This window comes from Diceros bicornis, chromosome 18 (assembly GCF_020826845.1).
Source record: "Diceros bicornis minor isolate mBicDic1 chromosome 18, mDicBic1.mat.cur, whole genome shotgun sequence".
NCBI lineage: Eukaryota > Metazoa > Chordata > Mammalia > Perissodactyla > Rhinocerotidae > Diceros > Diceros bicornis.
In genome coordinates this window covers 18,778,718-18,798,143 of record NC_080757.1, presented here as the reverse complement: position 1 = coordinate 18,798,143, position 19,426 = coordinate 18,778,718, and the positions used below count along the sequence as shown (strand labels likewise).

Here is a 19,426-nt window from a genome sequence, read left to right as displayed (position 1 = left end):
CCCCGCCCGCCTGCCCCCGCCCCTCTGGCGCCGCCGCAGCACCGAGGGCGCGAGCCCCTTTTCCGGGGGCCTCCCGCCTGGCTCCCGCGGACTAGGGGCGAAAAAGGGCTGTTCTGGGGGCGCCAGGCGCCTCCCGACTGCTGACGGAGTCCCGCCTCGCTCGCGTGGCCTCATTAACTCGCGTCCCCACTTTCCCCGCGGCCACCGGCTCCCCCGCCTGGGCGGGTACTGAGAGAACACTCCGCCCTCAACACCCTTCTGGGCAGAGCTGGGCGGTTCCTGTCACTCACGTCCTGTAACCCTGGTCCTGGAGACCGGTCTTACCCCCGCCTCGAACAATGACCTCTGCCCAGGCCCTGTTCTTCCGCTGGATCACTAGTTTCCTCAGGCCAGAGGTAGACATGTTTACCTGCCTCTCCCGCACCCCGCACCAAGTCGGTGCCTAGAAATTGTTGACTAACCCATCGCCATCCCTCCTCCCAGCCCGCTCTTGGGCCCCTGGGGCCGACCGGCTGTTACAGTCCTCCCACAGACAGTCCCAGCTCTCCTCTCCCGGCTCCCTGGAGGCTGGGGAGGGGAAGCCGGCCGATTTGACCAGGCTGCTGGGGTGACCCTCAACTCTTCGAGGCGAGTGGCCTGGAGCAGTTACAGGTCGTGGCCACTAGGTGTCAGCCTGTCCTCACCGTGGCGCCAGATCCCCTTCCGCCTCCAAAGGAACGAGGTGGTTGCTTCTGGGGGAGAGTTAGCCCGACTTCGGCGAACGGAAGGGTATTTGAGAACCGGGGCGAGGTGGCACGGGAGGAGGGTGGTAAGGGAGAGGAAGTGAGTAGATGGAGGCGGGGCAGTAGGAGGTGCTGCGAGAGGGAGGAAAAGGCAGGAGCCTGAGGCGCCAGAGACCCAGGGGCAAGCGGTTTGGGTGTTTGCTCTGCCTTCCCTGATGGCTCCAAGGTTACACATTAACCCCTGTGGGGCTCCTGGGTCAACCAAGTCCCGATCGGTTTCTAGGTGAGAGCACGAGTGTCCCGGGTGAGCGGCTTTCCCCCTCTGCCTTTCTCCCCTTTGCTCACGGGGCAGTGTTGTCCACCAGCCAACACCAGCCTGAGCCAGCGACCGAGAGGCCCTCATGGGGCCATTCCAGTGGTCATTCCACATGGGCAGGTTTGGGCACCCTTTCGAGAGGCGGGGTGGGAGCAGAAGATAAACACCTCTTTCCTCACATTCCTCACCCATTCCGAAATAGGGACGCTATCCCTTAGCTAATCATCATCCTTCTGCTCCTTACCTGAGCTTTTATAGAGCTCGTGAAGAGCAAGAGGCGCCAGGGAGACACCTGGAATTAAACTCACTTCCGGTCAAGATCCTAGACAATCATACTAACCAGCCTCCTGCCTCTGGGCAGAAGCCTTGAACCCGTATATCAGCCAAAAGGCTGTCTGTCCTCCTCTCCCTAACCCTCAGATAGTGGTCCACTTTCCTCCCATCTTCCCCCAAGGAGGTTCGCCCTAGTTGGGCGTTGAAGGCAGATTATCCTGCGGCAGCGTTGTGTGTGCATGGGGGGGTTGAGGGTGTGGATGAGCGCGGTGCTCACTAGTCGGGACAGCCTGGAGACCGTGTCACGTCCTCCCTGGGTGAATCAACTTGCACAGCTAGGGGTTTCCCCGGTCCCTCCCTAGGCAAACACGAAACTCACCCTGCTCCCTGACCCACAGACCGAGAGCAATGACGCTCTAGGTTCAGTTTTGGTAGTGTTTACCGTTTGCGTGCCAATGAGAATCTGCTCCTTCCTCCGAAACAGTGTCACTAGTGGGCAAAGAGAGGGGCAGAGAGAGGTCGGTCCTCGCTTCCCACCCTCACTCGCCTGCGTGGGACACCCATCCGGTCTAAGGAAGCTTTGCGAGGGCCAGATGCGGCCACGTGTGTGGAAACTGGCTGGTACGGTGCCGGCCATTGCGGAGCGCGCAAAGAAATGGCATATCGCCCCATTCCTTGGACCCTGGAAAAGAGACTGCGGATAGAGGATGCAGAGAAGGTGCAAATCAACAAAGAGGGGCGAGGCTGAACCAACACCTAGCTCCACTTGCTCCGCCCCGCAATTATCATGCAGCGTATGGGGCGTGGCTCCGCGGTGGGCGGGTCCGCGCACGCGCCGCGCCTGGGGGTGGGGTTCCGGAAATGTGACTCTGAGAAATAAGATGGAGAAGTACGAGCGGATCCGAGTGGTGGGGAGAGGTGCCTTCGGGTGAGCCAGGGCTCTGGGGGAGGAAATTGCTTGGGGAGAGGGAGAATAAGGCCCAACTCTGACCGCGAAATCAATGCCCGGTGAGCCCCGCCCCGAGGCGTGCGTGCTCATTCTGGGAAGCCCCGCCCAGGTTTCCGGTCCCAGTCCTAGCTGGGAGACTCGGCCTCTAAGGAGGTCACGCCCCCGGCTGGCCTTTGCACCCCCACAGAGTTGTGTTCTTGGATTCCTGACTCATTCATTCGACAGATACTGAGCCCCACTATATATGTCAGGCTCTCGGCGCTGGGTGTACAGTTAAGACCAAAACAGGCGAGGTCTTTCCTCTTTCGGAGCTTACAGACTGTAGGAAATTTGTACAACAATCAAGACATTGCTAAAGCAGTTATACAACACCAGGGAGCACTTATTTGGGGTGGTCAAGGAAAATTCCTCTGAGAGGTGAAGTTTAAAGCCAAGACTTGAAGAATGAGGACCAGCAATCTGAAGGTGAAGGCAGAGCTTTTCAGGCAGAGGAAACAGCATATGCGAAGGTCCTCACCGCGTGAGAAAGAATTCAGAGTATTCAAGGAACTGTCAGACTAATGTAGTTGGAATGTAGTGGGGAAGGTAAAGAAGGGTATAAAATGTGATGGTCACGGAGGGCAGGGACCAGATTATGGCCTCGTAAGCTCAGGTAAAGGGATTGAATTTATTTGCAGTGTAAAGGGAAGAGGTTTAAGCAGAGGAACAGTCTTTTTATGATTTGCATTTTTAAACTATCACTCTGGGGGCCAGCCCGGTGGCGCAAGCAGTCAAGCGCGCATGCTCCACTGCGGCGGCCCAGGGTTTGCTGGCTCAGATCCTGGCACACACTGACACACCGCTTGGCAAGCCATGCTGTGGCAGTGTCTCATATAAAGTGGAGGAAGATGGGCACGGATGTTAGCCCAGGGCCAGTCTTCCTCAGCAAAAAAAAAAAAAAAAAAAAAGGATTGGCAGATGTTAGCACAGGGCTGATCTTCCTCACACGCACAAAAAAAATCACTCCGGCTGCTGTGTGGAATTTAGATTTGAGGGTAACAAGAGTGAAAGGGACTATTTTGAAGGCTAGTGTAGTATTTTAGGCAAGAAATTATTATTTGGCCAAGGGTTATAGCAGACATCACAGAGAGAAATGGATGGGTTCATGATATTTTGGAGGTAGAAACAGGATTTACTGATATTTAGTGTGAGATGGAGGAAAGATTCTGGCATGATTTTCAGGTGTCTGACTGTAATAACTGGGGGATGGTGGCGTCATTTACTGAGATGGAAGAGACTGAGGAAGGAAAGGTTGTGGCGGCAGAAACCACGAATTTTATTTTGAATTTGTTAAAATTTAGGATGCTCACAAGCCATTCAGATAGAGATGCAAAGCAAGTAGTTGGATACGTACCTCTGGCGCTCAGAGGAGAGGTCTGAGCTGGAGACACAAATTTGATACTTAGATGACCATCTTATAGTCCATTCATTCATTCAGCAGATACTTACTGAGCTCCGGTTATGTGCTGGGGTATGCAGGAGGCTGTGCCCTGGGGATACAGAGGTGAGCAAGAAAGAACAAGAACCCTGCTTTTACGGATACTGACCACAGAGTTGGAAGAAAATAATAATATGAATGGTTTCCACTCATTGAGCATTTTTCATGTACCAGGCACTGTGCTAAGTGTCTTCCAAGCATTTTCTCATTTGATCCTCTCAACAACCCTGTGAGGTTGATTCTATTTTCCAGATGATGATGTCACAGGATCCAAGTCCAGGTAACTAATAAGAGGAGGAGCCAGGATTTGAACTCAGGCAGAACTCCAGAGTCTGTGGGAACCTAGAGAGATCAAGACTAACTTTACTTCATTGTGCCTGTGGTGAAACTGAGTCACATAAGTTAAATGACTTGCTTAGGTCTCACACAGAGTTTGCAGTCAGTTCTCTCCATTCCTAAACTCAGATGACCTCTTAGTCTGGGTGCCCATTCCCCTCCCCTCAGGAACATCCAGTCACCAGGTCTGCCCTGCCTGATGTGTGGCTGGAAGCTCAGCTGGCAGCCACTCCCGTACTCTGTGTTCTCAGGATTGTGCACCTGTGCCTGCGTAAGGCTGACCAGAAGCTGGTGATCATCAAGCAGATCCCAGTGGAGCAGATGACCAAGGAAGAGCGGCAGGCAGCTCAAAATGAGTGCCAGGTCCTCAAGCTGCTCAACCACCCCAATGTCATCGAGTACTATGAGAACTTCCTAGAGGACAAGGCCCTCATGATCGCCATGGAATACGCTCCAGGTGGGCCAGCCTCCTTGCACTGGCCTCGCTCCAAGGCCCCCCACCTCTGGGATAGGCAGACACAGATCCGCTGGCTTCCCTCCTAGGAATGGGCTTGGCTGAGGGTCAGAGGTATAGAGTTCTGACCCCAGTTGTGTGACGCTGGCAGGCCCTTGCCCCGTCTGGGACTTTACTTTCACAAGAGCAGAGTATCAGCCGTGGAAAAGCCTGGGTCTTGACTAGTCCCTTGTGGCTACAGGTGGCACCCTGGCTGAGTTCATCCAAAAGCGCTGTAACTCCCTGCTGGAGGAGGAGACCATCCTGCACTTCTTTGTGCAGATCCTGCTCGCACTGCATCACGTGCACACTCACCTCATCCTGCACCGGGACCTCAAGACCCAAAACATCCTTCTTGACAAACATCGCATGGTCGTCAAGATCGGCGACTTTGGCATCTCCAAGATCCTTAGCAGCAAGAGCAAGGCCTACACGGTTCCTGGGCATAGAGGGGACCTCAAGGGTGCTGGGGGTTTTGAGGGCCAAGGCCCACCCTACATCCCTATCTCTCCACCCTCACCCCCCAAGACCTTGGCCCCTTAGTCCCTGGCTGGATGATCCTGCAGGAGGAAGCACTTTTGCCTGCTTTGGGGAGAAGCTGTCTCCAAGGGCGCCTATGGGCAGAACACTTGGTCTTCCCTCCCTAAGGGCTGTAATATCAGCTTCTCTCCTGCAGGTGGTGGGTACTCCGTGCTACATCTCCCCTGAACTGTGTGAGGGCAAGCCCTACAACCAGAAGAGTGACATCTGGGCCCTGGGCTGCGTCCTCTATGAGTTGGCCAGCCTCAAGAGGGCCTTCGAGGCTGCGGTGAGTAAGCATCCCCAAGGGGACAACTGGGAAATCTCTGTCTCCCCCCCTGAAGTCCTCAGCTCCAGCCACTCCTGTGGTCTTGTCTTGCTGATGAGTCATGTCTCTCTCATCAGATTGGTGGATTACCCCCCAGGGCAGGGCTATGGCTTCCCTCAGACTGTGGGTTCCTGAGAGGGGCTTGGGTCCCTCCATTAAACTGAGAGCTCCCGAGGGCAGGTCTCTCCCGTCAGATTAGGGACCCTCCTAAGGGCAAGACTTAAGTTTTCACAACAACCTGGGGTTTCTTTTTTTTGTGTGTGAGGAAGATCAGCCCTGAGCTAACATCCGTGCTAATCCTCCTCTTTTTGCTGAGGAAGACCGGCTCTGAGCTAACATCTATTGCCAATCCTCCTTTTTTTTTCCCCAAAGCCCTAGTAGATAGTTGTATGTCATAGTTGCCCATCCTTCTAGTTGCTGTATGTGGGACGCGGCCTCAGCATGGCCGGAGAAGCAGAGCGTTGGTGCGCGCCTGGGATCCGAATGTGGGCCGCCAGCAGCGGAGCGCACGCACTTAACCGCTAAGCCACAGGGTCGGCCCCAACCTGGGGTTTCTGAGGACATAGCTGCAGCTCCCCTACCAGAGGTTCTCAAAAGCAGAGTTCAGCTCCCCTATCACCCTTGGAGTCCCCTTGGCAGACTCAAGGCTCCAGAGTGCAGGGCTCTGACCACCCCATGAGACCAGGGGCTGGAGGTGGAGGTCCTGCCACCTAAAAGCCTGGCCTAAGGCTCTGGGCAGCCCCACAGCTTGGTGCCTTCACAGAACCTGCCAGCACTGGTACTGAAGATCATGAGCGGCACCTTTGCACCCATCTCTGACCGGTACAGCCCTGAGCTGCGCCAGCTTGTCTTGAGTCTGCTCAGCCTGGAGCCCGCACATCGGCCACCGCTCAGCCACATCATGGCACAGCCCCTCTGCATCCGTGCCCTCCTCAACCTCCACACGGACTTGGGCAGCATCCGCATGCGGAGGCCTGTGCAGGGAATGGGGGAGGGGGCCCTTGGCGGGAGCGGGGTGCTGGAGGGGGGCACAGGGAGGGCTCCCAGTGGGAGCACAGTGAGCCTGGGGCAAAGGGACGCTCAGGGCAAGTCCTCCATTCCTGCATGTGGGAATGCTAGGGAGGGTTCGTGTCCTGAGGTCCTCATCTATCCCGCAGGGCAGAGAAGTCCCTGGCCACCGGACCACCCATGGTTCCAGGCAGCACAGGGAGCAGGACCACCAGTGCCCGCTGCAGGGGTAAGTCGGGCCGACCGCTGGGTCCCCGTGGAAGCCACGCCATTCCCACCAGTTTAACAGGCCTGATGAGCTGTCCTCGCAGGCGTCCCCCGGGGACCTGCACGGCCGGCCATTCCGCCGCCGCTGTCGTCGGTGTACGCGTGGGGTGGTGGGCTCAGCGCCCCGCTGCGGCTGCCAATGCTCAACACAGAGGTGGTCCAGGTGGCAGCCGGGCGCACGCAGAAAGCTGGCGTCACGCGCTCTGGGCGCCTCATCCTGTGGGAGGTGAGCAGGCTGGGGGTGGGCCTGGTTGGAGTGTGGGGCGCCAGTAAGAAGGCGAGGCGCTCAGGCGCCGCCCATGCCCTCCCCGACTCTCCCGCAGGCCCCGCCCCTAGGCGCCGGAGGGGGGGCCCTCCTCCCGGGGGCGGTGGAGCAGCAGCAACCCCAGTTCATCTCGCGTTTCCTGGAGGGCCAGTCAGGCGTGACCATCAAGCATGTGGCCTGCGGGGACCTCTTCACGGCCTGCCTGACCGGTGAGCCCAGTCAGAGGACCACCCTGTGGGGACCCGGCTCTGAGAAGGTCCCCCAGGGCAACCTCCCTCATTGCCTGTCATTTGCAAACGGCTCACTTAATAATGCTTTTTTCTACTAGTTATTGAGCACCAGGGGCTTTACTTAAACAATCTCCTTTACCCTTCACAAGAGGCCTGGCAAGGTAGTTATATTATCCCCATTTGACAGATCTGGAAACTAAGGCTCAGAAGCTAAGTCACTTGTCCAGTTGCACACTTGGGAAGAGAAACCCCTGTCCTTTTCTCCCCCCATCCCATTCTTCCAACTAACCTTTTCTTGCTAGCGTCCAACTAACTTTTTCTTGCTCCTCCGACCCAAGGCTGGACTGGTCTGCCTGGAGAAAGAGCCTAACCTCTTTCCCTTCTGTTTCCTCACTGCCTGCCTCCCCAGACCGAGGCATCATCATGACCTTTGGCAGCGGCAGCAATGGGTGCCTAGGCCACGGCAGCCTCAATGACATCAGCCAGGTGCGTGTTGCACGTACCGTGGGGAGGAGGAAGTGGGAAGATGGCAAGGAGCCCACATCTGAGAGCTGAGACCTGGGTTGGAGCCAGAGGAATCCCCAGCAGCCACAGGTCCCTCTAGCACCTATTCTGGGCAGTGTTAGGGGAAGTACAGAAAAACCAGGTTTCCTCAGTGGTGGCAGTGTGTGTAAGGGGGAATTAAAGAGACAGCCACCGTGTGAGAATTTGCAGCCTCCAACTTTGTCCCTATGGGGAATACTGAGGCCAGGCGGCTTGTCCAGGCCCTGTGCCCACAGTCTCCTCTTGCTTCCTCTTTCTCCCTAGCCCACCATTGTGGAGGCCCTACTGGGCTATGAGATGGTGCAGGTGGCCTGTGGGGCCTCTCACGTGCTGGCCCTGTCTACTGAGCGAGAACTGTTTGCCTGGGGCCGTGGAGATGGTGGTAAGGTCTTCGCCCTGTTCCAGCCTCTGGTTCCATCTCACAGCACTGCCAGCCATGATTTGTTCCCCTTCATATGCACCTTCCACCCCATGGCCCATTCTCTCCTTCCTCTTTTCTCTCTAATCCCATTCATTTATTCACTCAACAAACCGTTATTGCACACCCACTATGTGCCCACTCTGTGCTTGGTGCTGAGATAAGATGAACAAGATGTTGCTTCCTTCAGGTGCTTATGACATAATAAGGGCGATTTCATTCATCCAACGATATTTATTGTGGCCCTCTCTGGGTCAGGCATCAGGCTGGGCATTGAAACTAAAGATGACTTAGATGGGGTTCCTGTCGTCTTGGGGGACTCGGGCTAGTGGGGGAAGGGATTACACATCTCCAGCGTGATAGAGGACAGACAGCATCGCGGCTCCAGGCCAAGTTCTGAGGTGTGGGAGCCCAAGCAATGGCAAGGGACTCCACCTGGAGGAGACAGAGGTGGCATGTGAACCAGGCTGTAAAGGACAAGTAGGATGTTGACCTGCAGAGGAGCCAAGGATGGGCATTTCAGGCTGAGGGAACAGCCTTCACTAGTGCTGTTACCTCCTCTCCGTGGGTCCTTTTCATCCTGGCATCACCAACCCTCAAGTTTAAACTAGCCCCATCCCGGTTTCTCCTTGTAGGCCGGCTGGGACTAGGCAGCAGGGAGTCCTACAGCTGCCCCCAGCAGGTGCCCATGCCCCTAGGACAGGAAGCCCAGCGGGTTGTATGTGGCATTGACTCCTCCATGATCCTCACTGTGCCTGGCGGAGCCCTGGCCTGTGGGAGCAACAGGTAATAGGTGCAGGTGCACCAGGATGACTAGCCTGCCCCCTCGCCCTCTCTGGCTGCTAATGCTGCATCTGTCATTGCCTGCCTCCCACCAGGGATCAGAACTGAGGGGGGCTGAGGGTGTAGTGGGTTCAACCCAGGGTGGGATCTGTCTCCTGTTGCACCAGCTCCTGCCCAGATAGAAGGGGGCAGAACAGTCTATACAAACTGTGTCAGTTGAACTTGGCTTCTGGCTCTGCCCTCAGGTTCAACAAGCTGGGCCTGGACCACCTCTCCCTGGGGGAGGAGCCTGCCCTCCACCAGCAAGTGGAGGAGGCCCTGAGCTTCACACCACTAGGTTCTGCACCCCTGGACCAGGAGCCCCTGCTGAGTGTGGACCTGGGCACTGCTCATTCAGCTGCTGTGACTAGTGAGTGGGACCTGGGCACAGGAGGCAGAGCTGGACTCTCCTGGCCTCCTTGGGACCTCAGTTGAGGCTCCCCTTCCTTCCTGTCCTCTCTCCTCCCCTACAGCTTCTGGTGACTGCTACACTTTCGGCAGCAATCAGCATGGGCAGTTGGGAACCAATGCTCGCCGGGTCAGCCGGGCACCTTGTCAAGTCCAAGGCCTCCAGGGCATCAAGATAGCGATGGTGGCCTGTGGGGATGCCTTCACTGTAGCCATTGGGGCAGGTGATAGTGGGCATTATGGGGGCAGATAGGGTATGGGCAGGCCCATGGGCAATGGGGGGTTATCAAGCTCTGGGCTGCTGAACTCAGCAACCGATTGGGGCAATTTAGGGGGGTAGCTGCTTGCTAAGCTGTGTTCTCCTCCCATTTTCCTCCTTGGGATTCTCTTTGGCAGAAGGTGAAGTGTACTCTTGGGGTAAAGGGGCGCGAGGTCGACTGGGAAGGAGGGATGAGGATGCTGGACTCCCTCGGCCAGTGCAGCTGGATGAGACACACCCCTACACAGTGACCTCTGTCTCATGTTGCCATGGAAACACTCTCTTGGCTGTTCGTCGTGAGTTATAACTTTTCCTACCTCACCCACACAAGGGTTAACCCGGCTGGCCCCTGCCCACACTCCCATCTGGGTGGTCACAGCCCAAATCACTAAAAGCATCTTCAGCCCCCAATAAATGAAAGCAGAAGCTGTGGGGTAAAACTGAGCTTCCTGCTGGGGTGGGCGAGGATGGGTGCTTCTCAGCCCTCATTGAAGGCCTGCCTCCACTGCTCTCCACTGCCCGCCCCCAAGTCCAGTTTAGTATGAACCCCTGTTTCTGGGCTGGCAGGGTCCAGAGTCCAGGGCCCAGTGTGGCAGTGGGGGCAGAGGTGGGTGATGCTTGCTGGAGGCATTGCCCTCTGGGAGGCTACAGGGGTTTCTCTTCTGTACTCTCCAGCTGTCACAGATGAGCCAGTCCCCCCCTGAGGCACCTGGATACACCTCCAGACCACCCTGATATTGCTTCTTTGAACATTCCTGAAAAGTGCAAGTGCCTGAGGCATGACTGTCCCGACCAGCCCCCTGGATTGTGTCATCAAGGGCATATAAGAACCAGTGAAGCCCCTGCTCTGCTTTTGGCCCTGGATATGTAAAACTCAACCCACCCTATTCCCCCAACACCTCTCTTTTCCTTCCCCACTCCTTCTCCTCTTAAGTCAGTGTCGTACCTGGGGTCCAGCCTGGCTAGAGTTGGAAGCCAGACCTAACATTTGGAAACAGGGTGGTCTCCAGAGCCTTGGCAGAAAAAGGCTGGAAGTGGCTGTGGCTCCACCCAGACCTGCCCCTTCCTCCAGCCCAGTTAGAAAATAAGTCTCTGGTGCCCAGTGGGAGAGCAGCTCAGTGCGTTGGAGCAGGGCAAGTCCGGGCCTGCCTGGACTGGCCATTCCAGTGGCCTAGCCTCTGCATTGCATGAGGCAAGGAGGTCCAAGGGAGCGCTGCCACCCACCCCCACTCCTATATCCTGAAGAAGGGATTTGCACAACTTGTGAGTGCCTCCCTTCCCCTGGGGGAGCTCATCGGCCCGCAGTGTACTGCAGAGGGGATCCCTGCTGAAAGTTGCCCCTCACCCCACGCCATTCCCCCAAAGCAGGTTGGGGGAAAGGGTAGCTGCCTGGACCAGACAAGTTTCTCAGATAACAGGGAAGTAGCGCCAATAAAAACATCGGCTGCCTGCCTAGAGTGTGGTCTCTTCAGGGATGGGGGTGGCAGCCAGACGCCCCAGGGCTGGGCTGGGCCCGATCTCGATCTCGGCAGCAGGGCCGCGACCGCGATCGAGGGAGGAATGTGGGCGCAGCCTGGGGCTGGGGCCGAGGTTCCTCTGGCTCAGCGCCTGGCCCGGCCTCCCCGCCCCAGCCGGGCTCCCAGATCTGGTTGCCAGGCTTCGGCTGCCTAGCGCCTGGAAGCTGGAGCCCCGAGGCCCCTGGGCGATACGTGCCCCCCGAGACGGAGCTGTTGACTCCGCAGAAGCGAACCTTTGTGGCGCGGCCCGGCCCGGCCCGGCCCGTCCCCCGGGGCCCTCCGCCCCGTCCAAGGTCAGGGCCCCCGAGCTCTGGAGAGGAGCGGAGCCACGATCTCTCTTCCCAAGGGGGAAGAGGAGCCCCTGCTTCGTGTGGGGGGGCGAGCCCTGCCGTCAGCGGACCCCGAAGCGGCGATCTCGCCAGGTGGGCGGGGCCGGGGGTTGGCACTAGGACCGCGCGGGCAGGCTCCGCCCCTCTTCCGGCGGGCGGGCTCGCGGGCGGGGCGCAGGCCGCGGCCGTCAGTCGGCGCCGCCCGGAGCCGGGAGCGCGGCCGGAGCGAGGCGCGGGCTGTGGGGCCGCCGCGTGCCCGGCCCCGCTTGCCCGTGCCCGCCCGCCCGCCATGCCCGGCTTCGACTACAAGTTCCTGGAGAAGCCCAAGCGGCGGCTGCTGTGCCCGCTGTGCGGGAAACCCATGCGCGAGCCCGTGCAGGTTTCTACCTGTGGCCACCGCTTCTGCGACACCTGCCTGCAGGAGTTCCTCAGGTGCGGCGCCGGGGGCGGCCGGAGGGGGGGTTCGCCGCCTGGGGAGAGGCCGGGGCACGCCGGGCCTTTGTCTGCGCCGCGGCTCCGTGACCTCAGGGGCGCCCACCGTGACGTCACGGGGCGGCGGTGACGTCAGGGCCCGAGGGAGGACGCCGGCACTAATCCGTAGAGTTCGGGGTACCAGCGGCGCCCGCGCTCGGTGGGAAGAATTCAGAGTCTTCCCGCGGGTGGCGGTGGAAAAGCCGCCCTTCCTGCCCCGGGCCGGCCCTGCCTCCTCACCTGAGCGCGAGCGCGGCCTCAGCCTTGAACTTTGAGCCCTTCTGGGACGAGGAGGACAAAACCCTCTGTCCCACGCAGCGCCTTAAACCTCCGGAGTTCTCACCCGTCTAACCTCTTCTGGTTCTTGGAACATTCCAAGAACGGCAGCTATTGTTCTCCCATTTCACAGATGATGAAACAAGAGATTCAAAGTAAGGCTGCGACTTGCCCGTGGTCACACAATTACTTCAAGGCTTAGCTGGGATTTAAGCCCGGGCTGCTTGTGGTCACACAATAGAGGGGGGACTGTGACGCTCCGGATCTCCCCTGAAGCGGGAACCCTCTGGGTGTCGCTCCCCGTCCCTGGGGGGCTCGAGTGCCGCGGGTGGTCTATAAATCCTTAGGGAGGGGTCGCACCCTGGGTGTTACTGAACGCCCCCTGCCCTCAGGACCCAGATCGCCCCGTGGTCCTTGGCCGTCCGTGGATTTCTGGGCACCCTGTGGTGTTTTGAGTCTCCTGCCCGCGCTGGTAGCTGCTCAGGCCCCAGTGTTGGGAGGCAAGATGAGGGAGCCCCCGGTCCGGGGGAGGTTGTGCCCCAAGAGCACAGGGGCAGGCCGGATCAGCCACTGCCGTGTGTCAGGAGGCTGTCTGCTGAGCGGATCGAGGGGCGCATGCCGGGAGCACCTGGGGCTCCCGCCTTCAGTGCTCACTCCCTCCCTCCGTCCTGCGCAGCCCCTAGCCTGGCGGAAATCTCAGCAGACCCTTTGTTTTCTGTTCCGCGCAGCCTGGGCCGGCTCCTGCCCTCACATATGCTCCTGCACTAGCTGCTGTGCTGCCCCCTCCTCCTTTTCCCTCACCCTCCTCTCTCCTTCCCTTCAGTGTACACACAGACTCACTCCGCTACAGACACACAGTCCCATTGTCTTCTCCCGTGCCCTTCCCCGGTCCTCTGGTTTCCAGATGAGGCCAGCTGAGCCCCACCACCCTCAGCTGACCCACCCTGACTGCCTCCGGGAAAGAGCGGGGGAGGGGGCTGTCAGCCCTTTTTCTCTGCTCCTCCTCCTCTGCCCCTCTCTGCTGCTTTTGCCCCTCCCCCTCCCGGAAATCCCCTTTTCCTCTTCCACAGCCCCCTCCCCCCATCCTGTGTTCTCCCCTGGGCCTCCACCGCGCAGCCTGGAGCAGTCTCTGCCCCTGCCTCCCCCCTCGCTTAGCTCCTGAGCTGTGCTGCTGAGGCCCCCCGCAGGATAGAGGTGGTGGGGCAGCCTCTGCCCCTCACCACCACCCCCAACCCTAAGAGCAAGGGTGTCCATACCTCTGGAGGAACCTTTGCCCTGGTTGGGCCCCAAGCTGCCCAGGCTAATCTGCCTGAAGCCTGGGGACTTGCCTCAGTCCCCTCCCTGTCTCCAAAACCACTAAGTCAGCACATTCCTGAGGCAGCCAAGCAGACCCCATTCCCCCATGGCCCACCCCTCTTTCTCCACTCCTGCCAAGGCTATTACTCAGGTTGGTCCAGGAAGGCTGGTTGCCCTGTGGGCACAGGCACACCTCCTCAGTGCCTGGGCACGTATTCTTGGCATTGGCACCATGGCCAGTGGTGGTAGTGGAGTCAGGGGGAGGAAGTGGGTGCTATAAATCCTTTGGGCACCTGGAGCATGGACTGCCCGGGTCCTGCAAAGTGCCATCACAGACAGGGCTTCCCTGTGACCTCTGCTTCCGCCTTGATCCCTGCCTGCCTCCCCCCTCTATTTGACTCAGACCTGCCAGAAATGCCATGCCTGAGGGCCTTCAGTCCTGTTGGGTGAGGCTTTGCCCTGCCTAGGCCATGCCAGGCATGTGTGACTGGTCCTGGCTCGGGTCAGCAAGGCCATGTTGGCAAAAGGAGGCATGCTAACAGGTTGTTCCTTGGGTGCTGACAGCCTGGTGGGGATTGCTGGAAGAGAGAGGACAGCGGGCGGGGTCAACAGGCTTCAGATCCATGCCTTGCCGTGATCAGAGTCTTGGATGTGCTTGTCTGGACAGTTTTTCTTGCCCTAGCCTTTCTTCTGTGTGCTGTACAGTGTAGTACAACCTGTCTGAGCTGTAGAATCAGACAGACATACCCAGGTGCTGCTTTACCTGTAATCCTCAGTCCTTTCATCTGCAAAATGGGGACATTCAGCCCCTTCTCAGAGGAAGGTGGTGACGACTGGATGAGAGTGTAAACACAGTGCTTTAGCGCCAGCCTTTCCTCCTCTTTGCTTTAGGAGACACACCCTCATAGGTGGAGGGAAGGGATGGGGTAAAGTGGCCCTAAACTGACCTTTGCCCTGGGTTCTTGGCTGGGTATCTTCATGGGGGCTGGGCAGCCTTGATACTTAATCTCATCCCATCCCTGTTCACCACCGCCCCACCAGCTTTCAGCCTGGCCAATGAAAACTAACCTGGGGGGAGGGGGTGGCTGGGGCAGCCTGTTCCTTTCCCAGTCCAGCTGCCATCCTGGGGGGAGGGGTGCCAACTGCCACCTGTTGGCCAAGTGCTGTCTGAGGCAGCTGTCTCTGCCTCCATTGGGCCCAGAACCCCCCTCCTCAGGACGACAGCTAGGATCTTGTGGGGTCCTGGGGAAGTGCGTACCCTCAGGCCTTGTCTCGGCCCTCTCAGGTGGGGCTGGCTGGGAACCGGTCTGGTGGGAGGGAGGCAGGCTGCTCTGGTTGAGGAGGTGAGGCCGGGGTTCTCCCCATAGTGTGGAGCCTTGATGCTCTCCCCTCCCCCTTCACAGTGAAGGAGTCTTCAAATGCCCTGAGGACCAACTTCCTCTGGACTATGCCAAGGTGAGTCCACAGTGCCAGGCAGAGGCCCGGGTACAGGCTGTTGCCCTTGGTGGAAGCTAGAGCTGGCAGCCTGTGGGCTCAGGGCCAATGTCAACCCAGTGCTGTGGAATCATGCGCCCCCACAAAGGTGGCCTGTTCCCTCCCACCAGGCAAGTTTGCAAATGAGGCCCGTGTTTACCCTAGAGGGCAGGCACAATGCCCAGCCTGTGGGGGTGCACAGAGCTGCTCTGTGCCCACAAGAAGTGCTCCCCTCCCCTTTGGGTAGCAGGCCAGACCTGTGGCTGAGGGCCAGGACCCCTCTACTGGGAAGAAGGAAGCAGAGGGTGTGAGGGCTGCCTGGGTCTGAGCAGGCTGATTCGCTGCCACTCCATAGGGAGTGCCATGTGCAGGCATGGTGGGGACACTGGGATCCAGCATTGGAGCAGATACTGCCTGCTGTGCCCTTTATCCCTGGACACAGAGGGGAATATAGCCCAAGAGAGGCTGTTACTGGCTCTAAGGTAGAGCTAGCCTATCTGGGGGGTGGAGGGGGCAGGAATTGGGGACTGTAGCAGGCTCTTACCCTGACCACTTCCCCTCATCCCTGCCCCCAGATCTACCCAGACCCAGAGCTGGAGGTACAGGTACTGGGCCTCCCTATTCGCTGCATCCACAGTGAGGAGGGCTGCCGCTGGAGCGGGCCACTTCGTCACCTACAGGTGAGGCTCTGATGGGGATGAGGGGACTACCTCTTCCTTGGCAGGCACTAACTGCACCCTTCCCGCCAGGGCCACCTGAATACCTGCAGCTTCAATGTAGTCCCCTGCCCCAATCGCTGCCCCACCAAGCTGAGCCGCCGGGATCTGCCTGCACACTTGCAGCACGACTGCCCCAAGCGGCGCCTCAAGTGCGAGTTTTGTGGCTGTGACTTCAGTGGGGAGGCCTTTGAGGTGGGCTTGGCTGAGGGTAGAGGGAGAGTGGGGCACCTGGTAGCCTAGGGAGCCCTTAACTCAGCCCCTCTGGCATTTCCACAGAGCCACGAAGGCATGTGCCCCCAAGAGAGTGTGTACTGTGAGAACAAGTGTGGTGCCCGCATGATGCGGCGGCTGCTGGCCCAGCATGCCACCTCTGAGTGCCCCAAGCGCACCCAGCCTTGCACCTACTGCACCAAGGAGTTCGTCTTTGACACCATCCAGGTGAGGCCCTTCCTGAGCTGTGGGCTCTGGGGCAGGTAGCAGGGAGTCAGACTACTGACTGCTGTCTCTTTGCCTCTGCGGCCCTAGAGCCACCAGTACCAGTGCCCGAGGCTGCCTGTGCCCTGCCCCAACCAGTGCGGTGTGGGCACCGTGGCTCGGGAGGACCTGCCGGGCCATCTGAAGGACAGCTGTAACACTGCCCTGGTGCTGTGTCCGTTCAAAGACTCTGGCTGCAAGCACAGGGTGAGATGCCCCTCCTCTTTCCTGTCAGCCCCCTTCTTGGTCCTTGAAGCCTCAGACATAGCCTAGGCCCTTGGTGGTCCCTGCTATGCTGCTCTGAAGCCTTCGGTCCTTCCCCCTGGTGGCCAGCTCCATCCTCCTCCTAGTGCCCTCTATTTTCCTCATTCAGAGCTGGGTGCCTGCCACCCTGTACCCATTCTTCCCTTCTCCTCTTCGCCTGCCCCCACTGATAACTCTCCTCCCTTCCCCCATGGTCTGGGGCTTTGCCAACAGTGCCCTAAGCTGGCAATGGCACGGCATGTGGAGGAGAGCGTGAAGCCACACTTGGCCATGATGTGTGCCCTGGTGAGCCGGCAGCGGCAGGAGCTGCAGGAGCTGCGGCGAGAGCTGGAGGAGCTATCGGTGGGCAGTGATGGTGTGCTCATCTGGAAGATTGGCAGCTATGGGCGACGGCTACAGGAGGCCAAAGCCAAGCCCAACCTTGAGTGCTTCAGCCCAGCCTTCTACACGCATAAGTACGGCTACAAGCTGCAGGTGTCTGCATTCCTCAATGGCAACGGCAGTGGTGAGGGCACACACCTCTCACTCTACATTCGTGTGCTGCCGGGTGCCTTTGACAATCTCCTTGAGTGGCCCTTTGCCCGCCGCGTCACCTTCTCCCTGCTGGATCAGAGTGACCCTGGGCTGGCTAAGCCACAGCATGTCACTGAGACCTTTCATCCCGACCCAAACTGGAAGAATTTCCAAAAACCAGGCACTTGGCGGGGCTCCCTGGATGAGAGTTCTCTGGGCTTCGGTTACCCCAAGTTCATCTCCCACCAGGATATCCGCAAGCGAAACTATGTGCGTGATGATGCAGTCTTCATCCGTGCCTCTGTTGAATTGCCCAGAAAGATCCTCAGCTGAATGCAGATGGGGCTCCAGGAGAAACGGGGATGGGACATGACCTCTGTCAGGCACTGGCTGACCCTGGAGAGGGGGCTGGACCCCCTTTCAGCTGCTTCTGCTGCCTAGGTTCTGTTACCCCATTCCCCTGCCCCCCCTTCCTTACCACCCTCAGGTGCCTCCTATTGGTGCTTCAGCCCTGGCCCCTGTGGGGAGGAGGTCTTGGGGTCAAGGGCTTGGAAACAAGTGATCCCAGGGCCTGTCTCCTCTCCTGGGCAGGGCAGACATGCCTTGGTGCCTGCGGCACCAAGGGACTGAGGTGCCTGCTGGTGCTATGTGTCCCAAGAGCCATAGTGGGGAGGAGGAGTTGGGAAAGTGAGGGGGTCAAGAAGATGTTTTGAGATCTGATTTCTCGTCCCCTTTTCCCAGCTGTGCCCCCTCTGGTTATTTATTTACTTAGTGCCAGGAGGGCACAGCAGGGGAGCCCTGATTTTTAATAAATCCTGAATTGTATTTATTAGCTTGGTTCCAGCCTGACTCATCGGGGTTGGTCAAGGCCCTGGAAGGCTGGACCCAACTGTGAAGGCAAACGACCAGTCAGAGACGGGCTGCTGCCGCTCTGGCCCCAGGATCCAGATGCTCTGCTAGGTCGCCCTCTGGCGGACGAAGGAGAACTGCATCAGGCTTTGTGTGGAAGATGGGTTTTTCTGCCTTGCCCTCTGGTGGTTAGTTGGTAGAGGTGCAGGTTCTGGACCTGTTTTTTTTTTTGGCTTCCAACAACAGAAATTTATTCTCTCACAGTTCTGAAGGCTAGAAGTCCAAAATTGAGGTATGGGCAGGATTCGTTCCTTTTAGAAGCTCTAGGATCTGGACATTTTTTATAAGGCTGGAGTCCCTGATCCGGGCCCCACCAAAGACTAGTGCCTCTGCCCTAGGCAGGTCTGTCTTAGTCTAATGACAATAGCTACCATTTATTGAGTACTTTCACATGGCAGACACTGCTGAGCACTTTACATGCATTATTTCATTTAAGACAACAGTCAAGTGAAACAGCTTTTATCACCGTAATAAAAGGACCTACCTTAGTGGGCTGTAGTGAAGATTTAATGAGACAATGCATGTTCCCAGCACAAAATAAGTGCTTGATGAATGCAAAGTCCAGCCCACACCCAGGGACTAAGTGGAGCAAAGGGGCCTTTGAGGGGTACCAGGCACTTGGATCTCCTCATCCATACGCATTTGCTTTTCACACAGGCCTCCCTCAGTGGATGCCTGTGAATATCCACATTTGACTGATGAGATCGTAGCAGAGGAGTGAATTGATTTCACAGTGATCTTTCAGCTGGTTTGGGCCAGGGCCTGGATCCTGTTTTAAGCTCCAGCAATCCCTAGAAGCACAGCTGCCTTTAATTTTGGCAAGAGTTAATTTGGGTTGGATCCCTGCTGTGCTTGCTTTTTGGCAAGCTACCTAGCTATATGGGGCATCCTTTCTCTCATAGTAAAATGAGAGTAATCCTGCTTAGCTCCTAGATTTGTTGTAAAGATTAATCAGCATAAAATATTTTACTCTTCTCATCTGGCCCTGAGAAGAGGCACAATGTACAGGAACTGTTCCCTAGTAGGGGAAGGGTCAAGGGCTATAGTTCTTGCCTTCACCCTCCCAGACAGAGGCTCAGGTGAAAAGAGCCCTTATCAGAAGGTGAAAGGAGAGGTCTGAACCCAAGACAGCCAGCCTGGGGAACTAACCGTCAGCTTAGCCTTCAAAAGGTCAAATTCACTGATCTAGGGGGAGATGGGACGCTGGTGGCCTTGCCAAGAAGGTAAAGACGGCCCCTTCACCAGATAAACCATCTTGGTACAGTGAGGCCTGGAAGCTGATAGGGAGAACCATGGGCTGGTGCTTACTTCAGCAACAGGTGGAATCACCCTGCATGTCTTCCAAGAGCAACCAGACACCCCAGATCAAGCTTGAGCTCCCTCTGCTGGCAGGACCATCCTGCCACAGCACCATCCCAGGGGCCCATTCACATAGAGGATTGATTGAACAGTGCCTTCTAGAGCTGTGTGCAACAATGGGATGTTGCAGTCAACCCCATAACCAGGCCTGGCCCTCATTCCAGTGCTGTTGCAGGCAGCTATAATTGCTCTG

General features: G+C 57.9%; 2 protein-coding genes across 9 annotated transcripts; both read left to right on the top strand.

Moving 5' to 3' along the window:
• Positions 1-884: 884 nt before the first annotated feature.
• NEK8 (NIMA related kinase 8) lies at positions 885-11,084 on the top strand. 7 transcript variants are annotated; one of them, XM_058560240.1, is made up of 16 exons: positions 2,114-2,239; positions 3,738-3,803; positions 4,325-4,530; positions 4,769-5,001; positions 5,243-5,374; positions 6,177-6,385; positions 6,571-6,650; positions 6,733-6,914; positions 7,012-7,162; positions 7,593-7,669; positions 7,991-8,108; positions 8,780-8,930; positions 9,173-9,336; positions 9,440-9,598; positions 9,771-9,929; positions 10,309-11,084. In XM_058560240.1, the coding sequence occupies exons 1-16, from the start codon at positions 2,193-2,195 to the stop codon at positions 10,335-10,337; spliced, it is 2,163 nt and encodes a 720-aa protein (XP_058416223.1). In that variant the 5' UTR covers positions 2,114-2,192; the 3' UTR covers positions 10,338-11,084. The 7 variants fall into 7 exon arrangements, with proteins under 7 accessions (XP_058416222.1, XP_058416220.1, XP_058416219.1 ...); XM_058560237.1 differs by having other exon boundaries at positions 2,102-2,239; positions 3,741-3,803; positions 6,571-6,914; positions 7,522-7,669; XM_058560236.1 differs by having other exon boundaries at positions 2,103-2,239; positions 6,571-6,914; positions 7,522-7,669.
• A 623-nt stretch (positions 11,085-11,707) lies between these two features.
• TRAF4 (TNF receptor associated factor 4) lies at positions 11,708-17,790 on the top strand. Of its 2 annotated transcripts, XM_058560246.1 has the most exons (7): positions 11,709-11,911; positions 14,926-14,977; positions 15,571-15,675; positions 15,745-15,906; positions 15,991-16,152; positions 16,240-16,395; positions 16,666-17,790. In XM_058560246.1, the coding sequence occupies exons 1-7, from the start codon at positions 11,769-11,771 to the stop codon at positions 17,296-17,298; spliced, it is 1,413 nt and encodes a 470-aa protein (XP_058416229.1). In that variant the 5' UTR covers positions 11,709-11,768; the 3' UTR covers positions 17,299-17,790. The 2 variants fall into 2 exon arrangements, with proteins under 2 accessions (XP_058416230.1, XP_058416229.1); XM_058560247.1 differs by lacking the exon at positions 15,745-15,906 and having other exon boundaries at positions 11,708-11,911.
• The last annotated feature ends 1,636 nt before the right edge of the window (positions 17,791-19,426 follow it).